We start from the raw sequence: 17252 nt of genomic DNA, 5'->3' as shown, positions 1-17252 counted from the left end.
CGAGTCCGAGGAGATCCATTTGTCATTATCATTCGTTATTTACTTGTGTTCTTTATAAAAGCACATTATCGAAGCTCCCAGCATTTCTAACCTATGTTTCAAGCCCACACTCTACAAATCTTATTGTTTAAGGCTCATTGGGCCTGAGCCCGTGATTGTCTTTGGGTCCAGGTGCAATTGTGCATTTACATAATAATAGGTAAAGTTGAGAAAAAATTCAATTAAATTTTAAATTGGAATTAAATTGGAGTCTAATTTTACGCCATGTGTCCCATCTAATATAAGTTTTTAAAATTTTTGTGCCAAGTAAGTTAATTCAGTGTAAAAATTGGATTTCAATTAGAGTTTTATTCTGTGTTATGTGTCCCATTTAATCTAAGTTTTTTTTTTAAAAAAAATTTTTGTTTCAAATGAGTTAATTTAGTGTAAAAAATGAGGAGTCCAATGTAAATAAACCATGAAAAATATAATTTTTTGAATAATTTTATATTTATGAGTTTTTTTTTTTGTATAACTAAAAGCAATTCAAGTTTATAAGTCATATATATAAATATATATAGTCAAAACTAAGAAAAAATTCAATCTATATATATAATAATAAGTAAAGCTGAGAGAAAATTTAATTAGATTTTAAATTGAAATTAAATTAGAATCTAATTTTACGCAATGTGTCCCATCTAATATAAGTTTTTAATTTTTTGTGCCAAGTGAGTTATTTCAATGTAAAAATTGGATTTCAATTAGAGTTTAATTTTGTGTCATGTGTCCCATCTAATCTAATTTTTTTAATTTTTGTGTCATATGAGTTAATTTAGTGTAAAAAACGAGGAATTCAATATAAGTAAACCATAAAAAAATATAATTTTTGAATGATTTTATATTTATGAGCCTTTTTTTGTACAACTAAAAACAATTCAAGTTTATAAGTTTTATATATATATATATATATATATTAATAGTCAAAACTAAGAGAAAATCCAATTAAATTCTAAACTGAAATCTAATTTTAGGCCATGTGTCTCATCTAATTTTTAAATTTTTATGTCAAGTAAATTATTAGGTGCAAAAATTAAAGAGTCTAAATTCAATTAGATTCTAAATTGAATTTTAATTGGAGTTCAATTTTGCGCATGTGCTCTATCTAATTTTTTAATTTTTGTGGCAAGTAAATTATTGAACGTAAAAACAAAAGAGTCTAGATCAAATTAGATTTTAAATTATATATATATATATGTAATTGTAATTATTTTTAAATGTATCTGTGCATATACACGAGGTTACACACTAGTGATACTAATGATTAGAGGCTTTTCTTTTCATTTTCCCCCTAGTTTTCCAACTTATCCCAATTCATAATGTATGCATTTGTCCATTTAAATTTATGTCCTCAACAATTATCGAAATACACAAAAAATGGGATGAGACATTGCACAAAACATAAATACTAAAATTGCATTGAGCCTGAGGCCAAATCACTCCTTCACGTGGTTTACGCTAAGGGGATCCTTTGTCTCCTTATTTGTTTCTAATTTGTGCAGAAGGTCTTTCAGCTTTAATCAAGAAAAGTGTGCAGGATGGTTTTATGCAGGCAGTGGCAATTTGTAATAACCTTTCTCATTTATTCTTTGTGGATGATAGTCTTATATTTTGTAAGGCTACTTTGGCTGAATGTGATTCATTGCAGCATGTACTAAAAGTTTATGAGGAGGCTTCGGGACAACAATTGGAAAAAAAATTGGTGGGGTAGGAAAGAAGAAACATACCTTCAATGATATTAAAAAAAAATTGGCAAAAAAGTTAGCAGGATGGAAAGAAAAGTTGTTGTCAAAGGCTAGGAAAGAAGTGTTGATTAAGGTTGTTGCACAAGCTATTCCGACTTATGCTATGAGCTACTTTCATATTCCTGATTCCCTTTGTGATGAATTGACTAGCATGATACATAACTTTTGGTGGGGTCAAAAGAAGGATGAAAAGAAAATGGCATGGTTAAGTTGGGAGAAATTGTGTGTGCCTAAGTCATGTGGAGGAATGGGGTTCAAACTTTTAAAACCATTTAATTTGGCTTTATTAGCAAAGCAAGGTTGACGTCTTCAAGTGGGTCAGAATTCATTGGTGCACAAAGTCTTCAAAGCAAGATATTTTCCAAATTGTGATTTTCTACATGCATTTTTAGGGAGTAAGCCTTCTTTCATTTGGAGAAGTATCCATTCTGCCAAGGGGATTGTGGAAAGAGGAGTTCGATGGCATGTGGGTAATGGTCAGTGTAATAGGATATGGGATGATAAGTGGATTCCTAATTCTTCTTCACATCAAATCATTTCTTCTAGAAATTCATGTTCACGGGTCTTTATGGTGAGTGATCTTATTGATGTAGAAAAGAAGTCATGGGATGTGGATATTCTCAATCAGGTTTTTCTTCCTTTTGAGGTTGAAATTATTGAGGGAATTCCTTTAAGTAATCGCCTGCCTGTTGATAAACAAATCTGGTCTGAGACAGCTAATGGAATTTTTTCAGTTAGGAGTGCTTATAAAATTGCTTTGGAGATGCAGGAAGCTAATGTGGGTGGCTCTGTTTCAGATGGAGGCATCTTGCGGGCCTTTTGGAAAAAATTGTGGAAGTTTCAAGTTCCTAATAAGGTTAGACATTTTGTTTGGAGAGCAGCCAAAGATATTTTGCCAAAAAAAAAAACAGATTTAGTCAAGCGGCATATAATTGTTGATGATTTATGTGAGGAGTGTGGGCTGTATGCTTAGTCTCTATTTCATGTGTCTATGGAATGTGTTAAAGCTCGGGAAACTTGGGGCTTTACTCAATTTTCTCACTTACTTTCATCAATGAATTTTTGAAGTTGTATGGACTTTCTGTGGTATATTGTAATGGTGGCTAAATGGTCAAATGAGGCTATGGCCCTGGTTGTTATTATTGTATGGGCTTTATGTACAAACAGAAATGAAACACATCATGGTGCGCTGAGGAAATCTGCAAACTAGATTTTTTAGTGGTGTATCCAATACTTAGATGAATATTGGTCAGCTTGTACTCTACCTTTGAAGAAGAATAGTGCATCAAAGAAGAATTGGGTGCCTCCTATGGGTTTAAACTATAAGGTAAATGTAGATGGTGCTGTGTTTTCTACCCAAAAATCAGTTGGAGTAGGTGTTGTAATTAGAGACAATGAAGGTCATTTTATTGTTGGACTCAGTAAGAAGCTTAATCTTCCTTTAGGAGCAATTAAAATTGAGGCTAAGGTGTTTGAAATTGGACTTGCTTTTGCTAGGGAGATTGAGATTTGGGATTTTGTTTTGGAAGGTGACTCTCTTATTATGATACAAGCTTTGTGTGATTCTGCCCTAGCACCATCTTCGATGGCTCCTCTGGTTTATGGTATTGCAGTGGCTGCTCATAATTTTGGGAGTGTGAAATTCTCTCATGTCTGTCGCAATGGAAATATTCCTACTCATTTGTTAGCTAAACATGCATTTGGCATTGTTGATTATTGTGCTTGGATTGAAGAGAGTCCTTGTTTTATTGAACAAGCTCTTCTCCATGATGTGTCTATAGCTTTTACTAATTAATGAAGTTTCAGTTTGTTATAAAAAAAAAAAAATTGCATTGAGCGTGTTCATTTTTTTGATGTTAGTATATCATTTAAAAATAATCTTTTTTTATTTTATTTTTCTTATAAAGAAGATCAACCCAAACTCAAAATTAATTCACCTAAATTGTTTTAGCAAACACACCCAAAAAAAAAAAAATGTTAGTGTTAATATTGAGATTAGAAATACTTTGAACATATTCATTGAAAATACTAATAAGTATCAATTGAGTTACAAGTTTTTAGTATTTTTTTTATCATTAAATTCACCAAATCTTTGTAATACAACATAACAAAACTTTTTTTATTAATATTTAGAAACCCATAGTACAAAAATTCGTAGAAAACCAAAATAATTACTTTTATAAGCAATCTATAACTCAGAGTCTTGTAATTTAATTGATATTTTTGGGGGTTTTTACTAGAAGAGACATTCAGAATTCAAATCTGTCGAGTCTCGACTCCAATTATTGATGTGTGTGTGTGTGTGTATATATATAAATCAATATAAAAACCTAAGAAACTTTACATACCCGAATAAGGAAATTTTGAATAAGTACCTAAAGTTAAATATGAACAATATTTCCTTTTTTAAAAAAAAAGAAATAGAAAAAGAACCCCCATCAAGAAATTACGGCCCGTTTGGTATATGTATTTAAAAACTGAAAATAGTTGTTTGAAAATATTTGTGAAAATACGTGTGGGTGAAAAGTGTGTAAAAATACATGTAATGTTGTTTATAAACTGAAAATGGTTGTTTGAAAACACAAACCAAACACCCCCTACATTTCTAAAAGAAAGAAGAAAAAAAAAGCGTAAATGCACTATTGATCCCTACATTTTGGGTCATTTCTTGATTTGGTCTCTAAACTGATTTTGCTCTTTGGTTAGTCCTTGATTTTTTAAAATCATTTTTAAAATGGTTCCTGCCATCAACCCAGTAACTGAAAAATCTGAGGTGGCAAACGGAGTGCATAGGTGGCATGTTAGATGCTGATGTGGCTAATAAAATAACATTCATAAATACCATGCCAGCATCCATGTCAGCATTTTAATAAATAAAAAAGTCATCTCAGAAAATTAAAAAACAAATAACAAAATAAATTTTTTTTAAACACCTTAATTTTTTTTTTCTTTTTGCTTTTCATTATTTTTCAGAAGAACATTGTTCTTTTTCTTTCCCAGGACATGAACTTCATACTTCATGTTCTTCCCCAAATCAAACCCAATAAATCCAAGAAATCAAACCCATAAACATCCGGTAAATCAAACCTAATAAATCCAAGAAATCAAACTCATAAACCACCTAATAAATCTAAGAAATCAAACCCATAAACATTCAGTAAATCAAACCCAATAAATCCAAGAAATCAAACCCATAAACTTCTAGTAAATCAAACCCACATAAAAAAAAAAAAACCACAAACATGAAACCAAACTCACCGAGACATCTCCATCTTCGAAACACAAACATGGCCACACCGATCTCCACCTCCACTATCGACCACCCACCCCTACAGAAACCCAGAAAAACCCCACCTACAACCAAACCTATAAACACTCAGTAAATCAAACCCAATAAATCCAAGAAATCAAACCCATAAACTTCTAGTAAATCAAACCCACATAAAAAAAAAAAAACCACAAACACGAAACCAAACTCACCAAGACATCTCCATCTCCGAAACACAAACATGGCCACACCGATCTCCACCTCCACTACCGACCACCCACCCCTACAGAAACCCAGAAAAACCCCACCTACAACCAAACCTATAAACACAAATCCAAGACCCACACCAATCTCCACGGCCACACCGATCTTCACGGCCATAGCCCACCCCCATTAAAACCTAGAAAAACCCTGCCTCTCCAACCAAACCTAGACATCTCCATCTCCATCTCCATCTCCAACCAAACCCATAATCCAAGACCCATGGATTACCAATCTCCATCCCGACCACCGATCTCCACCACGACCACCCCAACCACACCGATCTCCACTTGACCACCGATTTCCACCTCCATTACCGACCACCCCACAAAAAACTAGAAGAACCCAAAGATTAGAGAGTCGGTTTAGAGAGAGAGATAATGTTAGAGATTAAGAGAGAGAGAGGGATTGAAAGTTTGAACAAAGAAAGATATAAACACAAATACGCACCAAGAGACAAAGAAAAAAATGATATGAAAAAAAAGAGAGGAAATGAAAAGAAGAAAGATACAAACACAAACACAGAGAAAGAAAGGATCTGAAAAAAAAAAAAAATTTCTGTTTTTGATTTTGAATTTTTTCAGTTTAATTTTTTTAAAATTTTTTTAATTTTTTAAAATTTTTTTATTAATTAAAATGCTGACTTGTCATTAAAAGGATGACGTGGTCTTTTTTAATATTATTTTATTAGTCACATCAGCATTTAACATGCCACCTATGTACTCCGTTTACTACCTCAGCTTTTTTTGTTACTGGGTTGACAATAGGAACCATTTTAAAAGCGATTTTAAAAAATCAAAGATTGACCTAAGAGCAAAATCAGTCTAAGAACCAAATCAAGAAATAACCCAAATGTAGGGAGTAAAAGTTCATTTAAGCAAAAAAAAAAAAAAAAAAAAAAACTTCTTTCTGGTATAGTACCCAAACCCGCAACCCATGATCCGGCAGAGGGGTTTGTGTCTTGTGTGGATTCGAAACGCAGAAGAGAAGAGTTGGCGTTTGTTTCAAATTAGTTAGAAGCTAGAAGCAAATAGGTAGTGTAGCGCCATGTGGAGGCTCTCACTCAGATACCCATTTCTCATCCCAGATCAAAGAAGAAGACCCTTCAAATCGATTGACTTTTGTAGCATCACCAATACCAAAGATATCCAAGACATTTCCTGGGAAATCTCTAACTTTCTTGGACATGACAACTGGCGGTCTTTCATGGCGTCCTCAGACATACCCATGAAGCTAAACCCAGAAGTTGTTCGGTTTGTTCTGCACCAAAACCAGGTGGGTGACCCCAAACGCCTCTTAGATTTCTTCAACTGGTCCAAATCCCAAATGGGTATTGCTCAGAATTTAGATTCTTTCTCTATTCTTGCTGTTTTGTTATGCAATTCCAATCTCCTTGGACCCGCTAGTAGGCTGTTACAGCAAATGATAAGAACACATTCCGGGTCGAGTTTGTTGGTTTTCGATTCGCTTCTTTGTTACTTTAGAAATAGAGGTTCTAATCCTGTGGTGTTTGATATATTGATTGATAGTTATAAGAAGATAGGCATGTTGGGTGATGCGGCAAATGTTTTTTTGGGTGCCAAAAGCAGTCACATTATGCCCAGTTTGAGGTGTTGTAATGCTTTATTGAAAGATTTGTTGAAATGTAATATGATGGAATTGTTTTGGAAGGTGTATAATGGGATGCGGGATGCTAAGATGGAGTTTGATCTCTATACTTATACAAGTTTAGTTGGCGCACTATGTAAGGCTGGGGATATAACGGGGGCCAAAAGGGTTCTTCATGAAATTAGGGAGAAGAAATATAGTCCTAATTTGTTTATCTACAATGTGGTTATTGATGGAATGTGCCGAGTTGGTGCAATAGCTGAAGCTATTGAGCTGAAAAAGTCAATGTTTGAGATGGGAATAGTCCCAGATACACATACTTACAATGTAATTATTAACGGACTTTGCAATGGGGGGAAATTGAAAGATGCAAAATTGATGTTGGAAGAGATGAAGCATAGAGGTTTGAAGCTTAATGATTTCACATACATGGTTTTCATCGATGGTTTCTTAAGGGAAGGAAATATAGACGAGGTTTTGCGACTTAAGAATGAAATGGTTTCTTGTGGTATGCGGCTAAACATAAGTACATACAATATGCTTGTTCATGGTGTTTGTAAGTACGGAAAGATGGAGAAGTCGCTTGAAATTGTTGATGAGATGATTAGAATGGGTTGCAAACCAAACTCCCAAACTTATAGTTGGTTGATTGAAGGGTTTTGTCAGGAGCATAACATAGGCAGGGCATATGAACTACTTTGTGAGATGGAGACCAGGAGCATGGTGCCCACAGTTGCCACATACTGTACAATTATCCATGAAATGTGTCTTCATAACAATATTGCACAAGCTAATGGACTCTTAGGGGAAATGGTTGCAAAAGGCTTGAAGCCGAATGTCATGATTTACAGATCTCTTATTATGGGCTATGTCCGTGAGGGGACAATTGAAGAGGCAAGAAGGATTTTGAAAGAAATGAGTGATAAAGGAGTTGCGCCAGACATATTTTGCTACAACCATATAATAACATTTCTCAGCAGAGCTGGAAAGATGGAAGAGGTAAAGGCATGCTTCGCTGAAATTCTAGGAAGGGACCTGACCCCAGATGCTGTTACTTATGGGGCTTTCATCAGTGGATTCAGTAGGGTAGGAAGAATGCAGGAAGCAACCAAATATTTTAATGAGATGCTTGGTCGCGGTTTAATGCCGAACAATCTTGTTTACACTGTCTTGATTGATGGGCACTTCAAGGCAGGAAACGTTATGGAAGCTTTTGCAACATTTCGATGCACACTTGCGCTGCGTGTGCTTCCGGATGTGCAAACATACAGTGTCTTTATTAATGGCCTCTTGAGGAGTGCGAAAATTAAAGAGGCCATTGATGTATTCTCTGAAATGAAAAAAAAGGGTTTGGTTCCTGATGTTGTCTGTTACAGCTCTCTCATCTCTGGGTTGTGCAAGCAAGGTGAGGTAGAGGAAGCTTTCCAGCTTTATAATGAAATGCAATGTGAAGGGGTGGATCCAAATATTTTTATCTTCAATGCGTTGATTGATGGGCTGTGCAAGTCAGGTAATATTCAGAGAGCTAGAAAATTGTTTGGTGGTGTCTCAGAAAGTAGTTTCAAACTTGACAATGTAACCTACTCCACAATGATAGATGGATACTGCAAATGTGGTAATCTAATGGAGGCATTTTGTTTATTTGATGAGATGCTGTCAAAGGGGGTTGGGCCACATAGTTATGTCTATAATTCTCTTCTCTATGGGTGTTGCAAGGAAGGAGAAATGGAAAGGGCTCTTAAACTCTTCCGCGAAATTGAGCAGAAGGGCTTTGCTACTACTCTTTCCTACAACACTTTAATTGACGGATTTTGCAAGGCAAATAAGCTGCAAGAAGCAAACCAATTGTTGAAAGAAATGATTGATAAAGAGATAAAGCCTGATCATGTGACCTATACAACTGTGATTGACTGGCATTCCAAGGCGGGCAAGATGGAGGAGGCAAACAAGCTCTTCTTGGAGATGCAGGGGAGAGATATAATGCCAGATGTTGTAACCTACACCTCTCTTATGTATGGTTACAGAAAATTGCAGAAATTATCTGAGGTATTTACATTGTTTGAAGGGATGTTGGCAAAGGGTATTGAGCCTGATGAATGCTGTTACATCATAATGATTGATGCTCTTTGTAAGGAAAATAATTTGGTGGAAGCGTATAAGTTGAGAGATGAGATCTTGGGTAAAGGTATGCTGACAAGGGGAACTGTTTATGATTCAATTCTTGATGCTCATTGCAAGAAGGAAGATCTTTCTGGAGCTTCTAAGCTATTTGATGAAATAAGAGAGAAAGGGTTTAAGCCCAATCTTAGTACATGTCGCAATTTGGTCCGTTCTTTCCATCAGGCTGGCAGAATTGACGAAGCAATGCTGATTTTGGAGGGTATGATCTGCTCCAGATGGGTGCCAGATGATACTACTTTGAGTGACATAGTGACTGGGAACCTAATTGATCCAGATTCTGAGGATGCTGGTAATTTTATGAAGCAGATAGCATAGGAAGTTGAAGCAACATGATTGCTTAGCAAAGGGAAAGTGCATCTTGCTTGCAGTGCTGTTTCGTATCTTTGGCCTTAAATAGTGTAAACAGCCTGCTTAGTCAAGCTGAAATATCAAGAGAGTTGACGCTAACTCACATGCTTACTCTTCTTTGGGAATTTTTAACATAGAAGGGTGAAGCTTCAGTAGTGGGGTCAGCAAGTGCTAGTAATTGCCACGGCTACACCTTTGGTAATCTGGATGGAGAAGCTACTCATGAGTTCAATTCCATTTATTGATGCTTCAAATTGTTGCACACTGCAGGTATCACAGGTACACAAACTGCACATGGTCCATTATATTTTTAATTGCCAGATCATTGGCTTTTTGTTTGACTATCATTTTGTCATACCATGCAGCTTTCTTCAATTGGCTATTTTGCCACTTTTTGTACCTTTGATAGTATTATTTTCAAAACAAGAGGTGAGGTTGATCGGAGGAATGTGCTTCTTGAACATTTCTATGTTGTACTCAAAGGTGATATCTTTTGAACTTGTAGATCACTGTACAAGGCGCCGAATCGTGCCTAAAGAAGATCAATTTCAGCAAAATTGATTTTACTCTCAACAGGGTCATTTGTTTCTTAAAAAAAAACTTGGTTAATGATACTTTACCCACTTGTGGTAAAATGTTAATTTTTACTGTACTTAAATGTATTTGTGAAATATGATTCCAATTGTAACCAGGTATTTTTTTTTTTTGAATTTACATTTCAAATAAATTTATTTAAACACTCAATTTTCTTTAATGATTTTGGGTTAAATTTAAGTAAGAAATTAAACTTTAGGTGAGAAAAATACAACTTTTTTAAATACAAGTTGACAAAGCAAATTCAACCTAGACCACTGGTGAATAAAGTATAATTGTACGTGTTGAATTTATAATCTCTCTCTCTCTCTCTCTCTCTCTCTCTCTCTCTTTATATATATATATATATATATAATGCAGAGCAAATGTGGGTTGCTTTAATTATTTACTTGTGAATTGGGGTTTTGAGTATTTATGGTTTTTTGTAGGTATTGGAACAAGTGGGGTTTTAGGTAGCTGATGGAGGAGAACGTAAATTGTGGAAATAGGTGGAGGAAGGTGGCTTTGGACCAGGGCTGCTTGTTCATGTGGTGTTCAATATAGGAAAATTGGTGGCTGGGGATTGAAATTTACAAGGTTTGCTTATATATCTGCGTCATTAATTTTGTTGTTATTAGTCACACTTTTTTTCTTGATTTTAATTGGGAGCATTTCTTAAGCAGACAGATGAATTTTGGGATTGATGATAGATTTGAAGACGTTAAATGAGAAATTATGTCATTAGTTCCATGTTATTGGAATTTCCTAACAAAATTGTATTCCTTACATAAAAGGTTATGTTAATCCAACCGGACTCAATGCAGTGATAAGAAAATGGAGAGGAACTGACGTAGGACAAGGTGAACAACAAAATCTGATTTAGAACAACAGGGCAGATCTGGTATAGCTTGGGTTTTGAAGAATTAGGGTTAGGTTTTGGTAGGGAATAGGGTAGAAAATAATAGGGATTATAGGGGTTTCAAAGGGGACAAGGATTAATAGGGTTTGGGAATGAAAAAAAAAGGAAGAAGAAGTGAAAATCAAGATTTGAGGTGCTGTGAACAATGATGTGAATAGTAACCATGATTAATAAAATTAAAGAAAATAGATAAATTCTAGGCATCACACCTCAAAGAAGGTTGCATCACACAAACCATATAGAAAGCTTCATAGCTCTTAAATTCTGAAAACATTCATCCTTCACGACCTTAATAGAAAGTACTACAACTCTTTAAATAGACGACTAATACCTCATCCTAGTTGAACTGAGATTTCTTAAAACCCTAATAAGACTTGGACTTGAACTCCTTAGGCTTTTACTACTAACCCCAACTAAATAACCCAAATTAAAATAAAACTAAAGTAAGACCCAATGGACTATAAGCACAGCCCATTCCAGAATATTAAGAAATTACATAATTGCCCTTGATACATCTGTCTTCTCACTGCCTCCTGCATTAGGAGCCCTTTTAATCTTGGAAGAGTCTCTCTCCCCATCTGGTGGGGATGATCCTGGATGCCTGGATTCTACTTTAATGGATGAGTTCGCAACAAAAAATTCTGAAGTAGGAAGGAATTATTAAATCAATTTTGATGGTGGTATAGCTGGAGAGCTGTGAAGTATGGTATTTACACTCTTTGAGCTATATTAGGTCATGCCCAAGGATGTAGTGGAGCTTCTAGCCACTTTTAAAACATCTTCTTTTTGGTACTTTATTTCAGTGGGCTCGTATTTGGGGTTTTACACAATGCATTTCAATTTCTGCTTTCTTACAATCTGTTAGCTGTTAGCTCTTGAGCTTTTTATATTTTCTTCATGTCTAGAGTGTTCATCATCATGAACACAATGTTCATTTTTTCAATAAAAGTTTTATTACCCTATAAAAAAAGAGTAGTGGAGCTTCTAGCTAGTTGGCCAGGCAAGTTTATTAAAAAATAGAAATGGGGTGATTTGGAACATGGTCCCCCACTGTCTAAGGTGGCGTATTTGGCGGGAGAGGAACACTCGGAACTTTGAAGTAACCAAAAGGTCAATTCAAGACTTGAAGATATCTTTTTTCTAGACTTTGCTTGGGTGGACTAATGCTTCAGGGGTTTTCCATTTTAATTCTTTGTCTGATTTGCTTGATGGATGTAGCCTTTATAATTCTTAATTCTTTTTGCTCTCCCGCCTACCTTAGTACACATCCTGTGTGCTTTGGCCTTTGTATTTCTTCAATGAAGTTTATTAATTATCCAAAAAAAAATGGAATTATCTTACAATGTGTCATACTATTATGTACCTTTTAAGTTATTGGTCACCGATCCTTCAAGTTCAGGTTTGTGATTTTAAACAAAAAATGACTTTGGTAATCCTTACTGGCATTATCATCATCCATCAACAATAACAATGAGTTCAAGGGCACAGAAGTAAGGAATAATTGTCCATTAGGTTCTTTAGTTAGTATAGTGTGACAGGCTTGTGAGCCAATATTATACAGGGAGACCTATCGTTGTCAGTTCTGAAGGATATGTTGATTCTATGGCTTATTTTTATTTTCTCGTTCTTGGTGTTGCGCCCTAAATTAGAGTGCTTCTTATGTCTCTAAATCACATTTAATGTTATTGGTACTCAAATTACCATGTCAAATGGTTTTTGAATAGCCAGCATAGAATTCTTCAAAAAAAAAAAAACCTGAGTTCTGACAGTTCACCATTTTGTACTGATTTAATTTTTAGCCTTTTGTTCCTTTAAATAAAGTTTGAAATTTAATTTGTCATATATAACCAGCATTATACTGTTGTGTCTGAATATGAAAGATTCTTCAAAATACTCACTCAATGATTGTTGGGGTGATTATTGTGTTGGGTAAGATTCTTAAAATAACGCACCAATTAGGTGTGTACTCACAAAAATGTTAAGACCTTTACTTTTCTAAAGGTTTTTATTTTTTTGAGAAAAAAGAGAGGGTAGGGGAGAGAGAGAGAGGGGGTTGACATTGGACTATAGGGAACCAACAAAATCTGATTTAAAACTTCTGGGCAGATCTGGTAGCATTTGGGTTTTGAGGGTTCAGGGTTTAGGTTTAGTGGGGAAAAGGCCAGAAAATAATAGGGATTATGGGGTTTCCAAAGGGGACAAGGATTAATAGGGTTTGATTGGTTACTCTGTTGTATCTCATTATGTGTGAAAAAAAAAAAAACAGGTGTTTGATTGGTTACACTGTAATATACTTTGATTTCTGTGCATGGGAGAGAACCTGTGGCCAAAGCACATGCTTTGTGGATATCTCAAGTATGCATAAGAGTCATTTTTTCTCTTCCCTACTTTAAAGCTAAATTGCCTACAAAACACGTGGGTTGTTAAATTTTTTAATATAGAAATGTTTCAAGTAATTTGTATTTTTTTCACCAATTGTGTTATTGGGCCAAGAATTTGTCTTTTGTCAGCTTGGTGTTGCAACTCAGAGTTATGTAACAATATTGTCAAGCAAACCAAATCCTGACATAGCATTGTTTCTATATTTAGAAGGCGCAGAATAGAGAAGCGTCCATCTTGAAAGAAATAGAAAATAGAGCAGAAAGTTTGTTTGGTATGGTTGCAGAAGTATACTCTGATTTGATCATAGTGTATGGACTCATGATGCATCAAATATGAGGATGTGGATCGCCTGGCCCAGCAAGATAAGTTTTCAAAGGTAACTTTTGCCTGTTTCAACACTAGCATTTCCTGTGGCTATATAACAACGCATAATAGTTTGCATATACATATTTAGTTGGTTCAATCCCATATATTACACTTGAAAGGGGTAAAGTAAATTCCTCTGGGCATGAGGAAAAATTGCATAGCTCGTCAGGGGTGAAAAGCTCTTGGATTACACAGTAACCGGTTCTGGGGGTGGGGTCAGTTGCTTGTAGAAGTTTTATTAACAATGAAGATTATTGTACAGTATGCTCTACGAAGTGCAACTAATTTGAGTAAAGTTTTCCTATGTCATAAAAAAAATAAGGGGTAAAGTAAATATAATTTCTCTCGTTCTTTTCATTTATTTTTTTATACATAAAAACAAATACAGTTGTTACAATATGGTATGGTTATATCTACCTGTTAAGTGTACAAATGCTAAATTTTCTTAAAGTAACTATTTTAGTATGGAATTGATATTTTTCTCAAGCCGTTAAGCATTAAAAAGATCAGTCAATCCTTGCCATGGAAGGGTCCTGCTCCTGCCATTAAATGTTCTAGTTTTCACTTAATAGGAAGAAGGCATCAAGTTATCCATTACATTTAAGCTGAGAACTTTGTAGTTCAATTGACACTTTTGATGTTTCCAGTGGAGACGTTTAGGGTTCCCTCCCTCCCCCCATTGTAACTATTGAATTATCACCAAAAAGTTTTCCCTTACATTTAAGGATCCCACCGTGGAATAGTGTGCTGGAATATTAGTATTTGAGGCATGCATGATTACCTTTCTTGTGTTATCTTTCCTTTGTCTTTGGGAAAATTGGGCATAGTAAAGACTTTATTGATTTAATTCTTGTATTCTTCCCTGCATATTTGTGTATGCCTTATCATTGATTATGTATGCTTGCAGAACAAGTTGAAGTGATTCCCACGCGAGACTTGGCCCCTTGATGTGAATGCTGGCACAAAAGGGGCACGCGTTTGGGCCTGAACTGGGTGCAATTTTGATGGGTCTGGGCATGGCAGAGGTCAGACCGGTGACTGTGGTGGGCTACTTGGTGCACCCCCAAACACCCTTGCCAAATTTGCTCTTAACTAATATCAAAACTTGGATTTCTTTGTTATCTCTCTTGTTGATGGGTTTAATGTTCACATGGAATTTTGTCCCACCAATGGTGTCTGCACTAAAGGAATAAGATGTTCTGCTGTGCCGGACTCGGTTGAAAGCTCTGATGGGTGTAACAACCCTTGTGCTGTATTCAAGACCAATGAATATTATTGCAATTCTGGGATCTGCGGTCCTACAAATATTCCAAAACTTTCAAGGATCAGTGCCTGAGTGATTACACTTACCCTGAGGATGATGCAATAAGCACATTTACGTGCAATGGTGGGACTAACTATAAGGTGGTGTTCTATGTAAGCATTTTCAATTCAAAAGTTCCAAAAAGCTTGTGGGTTGTGTTACCTTGCCCGATGTATTTGGGCATACCTTAGTAGTGGTCAGTTAATTATCAGAAGTTAATAGACTTCCAAATTATTAATTGTTGGTGCGGTGGCTAATTTTGCTGTTCTGTACTCAGTTAATAAATTCAGAGGCAAGTATGACCCATAAGGACATACAATCCGGAAATCCACTACAGTTTCAGATGTAAGCTTAGTATATGTCAGTAATTAATCTTTTCGTATTCTAACGTAGAGGAGAATTTGCAAGAAGTTAGTGGAACAGGGTCTAAATGGCTGGTTATTTTGATGCTATTGTAAAGGTCATTGGTGTTTACAATGTCACACCTCCCTCGATGTTTGGATGATGTAATAAGAATGTTGTATTTAATCGGGATTAGTGGTAAATTTTTGAGCTTCTTTAATAAGACTGACGCCTCATGCTCATCATTGATAATTAGAGTACAATGTGAAATGGTGGGCTTTTCTCTTTGTAGAAACGGTCCAAAGATTTCCCACTTGCTTTTTTGCATATGACAGTCTCTTTTTAGGCCGAGCACGAGTGGAGGATGTGGAGGCCATTCAAGACCTATTGAGTATCTACGAAAAGGCATCGAGACAAAAAATAAATTCTACAAAAGCTACTCTTTTCTGTAGTAAGAATGTCTCGGATTCTACAAAGGAGGTAATAAAAAATTTGTTGGGAGCACTTGAGATTAAAGAATATGAGAAGTATTTGGGCCTGCCTGCTGTGGTAGGAAGAAATAAGAAAGCTAGCCTAAATTATATTAAAGATAGGGTGTGGGGGGGAAACTACAAGATTAGAAACAGAAGTTGCTTTCTCAAGCAGATAAAGAAGTTTTGTTGAAAGTAGTGGTTCAAGCCATTCCTACCTTTGCAATGAGTTGTTTCCGTTTACTAGTGGGTTTTTGCCAAAATATTGAGATGCTTATATGAAAATTTTGGTGGGGGCCAAAGGAGAGATAGGAGAAAAATTCATTGAAAAAAATGGAAAGTCCTGTGTAAATCATAATTGAAGGGAGGTTTGGCTTTCAAAGATATATGTAAATTCAACCAAGCATGCTAGCAAAGCAAGTGTGGAGACTGATTCATGACACGAATTCCCTATTTTACGAAGTTTTTAAGGAGAAATAATTCCCAAATGGTAGTGTTCGAAGCAAAGTCATCCTCGGGCTCATTTGCTTGAAAAGTATTCTTCGTTCAAGAAATTTGATTGCACAGGGTGCTCGTTGGAGAGTAGGGGATGGAAGGAATACCCGGATTTTTCAGGATGCTTGGCTACCAAACTCAAATGATGCCACTGTTGATGTGCTAATTAATCTTCAGTCAGGTTGGTGGAACATGAGTCTGATTGACCAATGTTTTTACCCCCCTGATGCACATCTAATTAAATCCCTGCCTCTGTGCACCACTCCTTAACCCGATTCCCTGATCTGGCCTGCGGAGAGGAATGACCATTACTCGGTCAAGACAGGTTACAAAGCTTTGTGTGAAGAACCGCTGGTTGTTGAGGATGAAACAAATAATTTAGAGGCACACAGAAATTTTTGGAAGCTAAAGTTTCCAAGTAAGATTAAACATTTTCTATGGAAATCTTGTACAAACTCTAGTCTTCACCCACAAAAGTTAGTTTGTTGAAGAGAACCATTTTACAAGAAGATGTTTGTCACCTTTGTTCCAAAAATTCAGAAGATGTTATTTCTCCATGCTCTGTGGGGATGTGAGAAGGTCCATCGGATCTGGCAAAGGAATTTTGGTTGGCTGGATAGTAATCAATTTGCGTTGGGATCTTTTTCAGATCTGGTGCAACTAGTTCAGACAAAACCAAAGCTGCTTCCTCTTTTTGCAGTCACGGCTTGGGCAGTCTGGCATCATTCGGTACTTTTGGACAGAATAGCAGTGTCTGCTAAAGACTATCTCTAGGGTTAATTATCCAGGTTTGGACAGAAGCAAAAACCTCAGAGCAGCAGCAAATAAATGGAGGCCGTCAAGTGAAAATTTGGTGAAAGATTAATTTTGATGGGGCGTTGTTTGGGGAGTCTGATGAAGCGGGGCTCGGAGTGGTGATTCAAAATTCAGAGGGGGAGGTTATTGCTCTCTCTGA

The 17252-nt window shown here is 35.8% G+C and overlaps 1 protein-coding gene and 1 pseudogene across 6 annotated transcripts; both read left to right on the top strand.

Annotated features, from left to right (window-relative positions):
* The first annotated feature begins 6244 nt into the window (after positions 1-6244).
* LOC142617218 (uncharacterized) lies at positions 6245-15572 on the top strand. Of its 6 annotated transcripts, XM_075789987.1 has the most exons (5): positions 6245-9726; positions 9813-9876; positions 10470-10617; positions 13529-13697; positions 14595-15572. In XM_075789987.1, the coding sequence occupies exon 1, from the start codon at positions 6358-6360 to the stop codon at positions 9412-9414; it is 3057 nt and encodes a 1018-aa protein (XP_075646102.1). In that variant the 5' UTR covers positions 6245-6357; the 3' UTR covers positions 9415-9726; positions 9813-9876; positions 10470-10617; positions 13529-13697; positions 14595-15572. The 6 variants fall into 6 exon arrangements, with proteins under 6 accessions (XP_075646102.1, XP_075646103.1, XP_075646101.1 ...); XM_075789988.1 differs by lacking the exon at positions 9813-9876 and having other exon boundaries at positions 6245-9717; XM_075789986.1 differs by lacking the exon at positions 9813-9876.
* Positions 14616-15572, top strand: LOC142616279 (protein P21-like; annotated as a pseudogene).
* Positions 15573-17252: the final 1680 nt, after the last annotated feature.

Source organism: Castanea sativa, chromosome 11 (genome assembly GCF_040712315.1).
Source record: "Castanea sativa cultivar Marrone di Chiusa Pesio chromosome 11, ASM4071231v1".
In the NCBI taxonomy this organism is placed as follows: Eukaryota; Viridiplantae; Streptophyta; class Magnoliopsida; order Fagales; family Fagaceae; genus Castanea; species Castanea sativa.
Note: the sequence above shows the minus strand (reverse complement) of the source record. Positions and strands in the feature narration are given on the sequence as shown.

Excerpts from the sequence above, each read along its gene's own strand:
- LOC142617218 (XM_075789988.1), top strand. The coding sequence starts at position 6,358 with ATGTGGAGGCTCTCACTCAGATACCCATTTCTCATCCCAGATCAAAGA.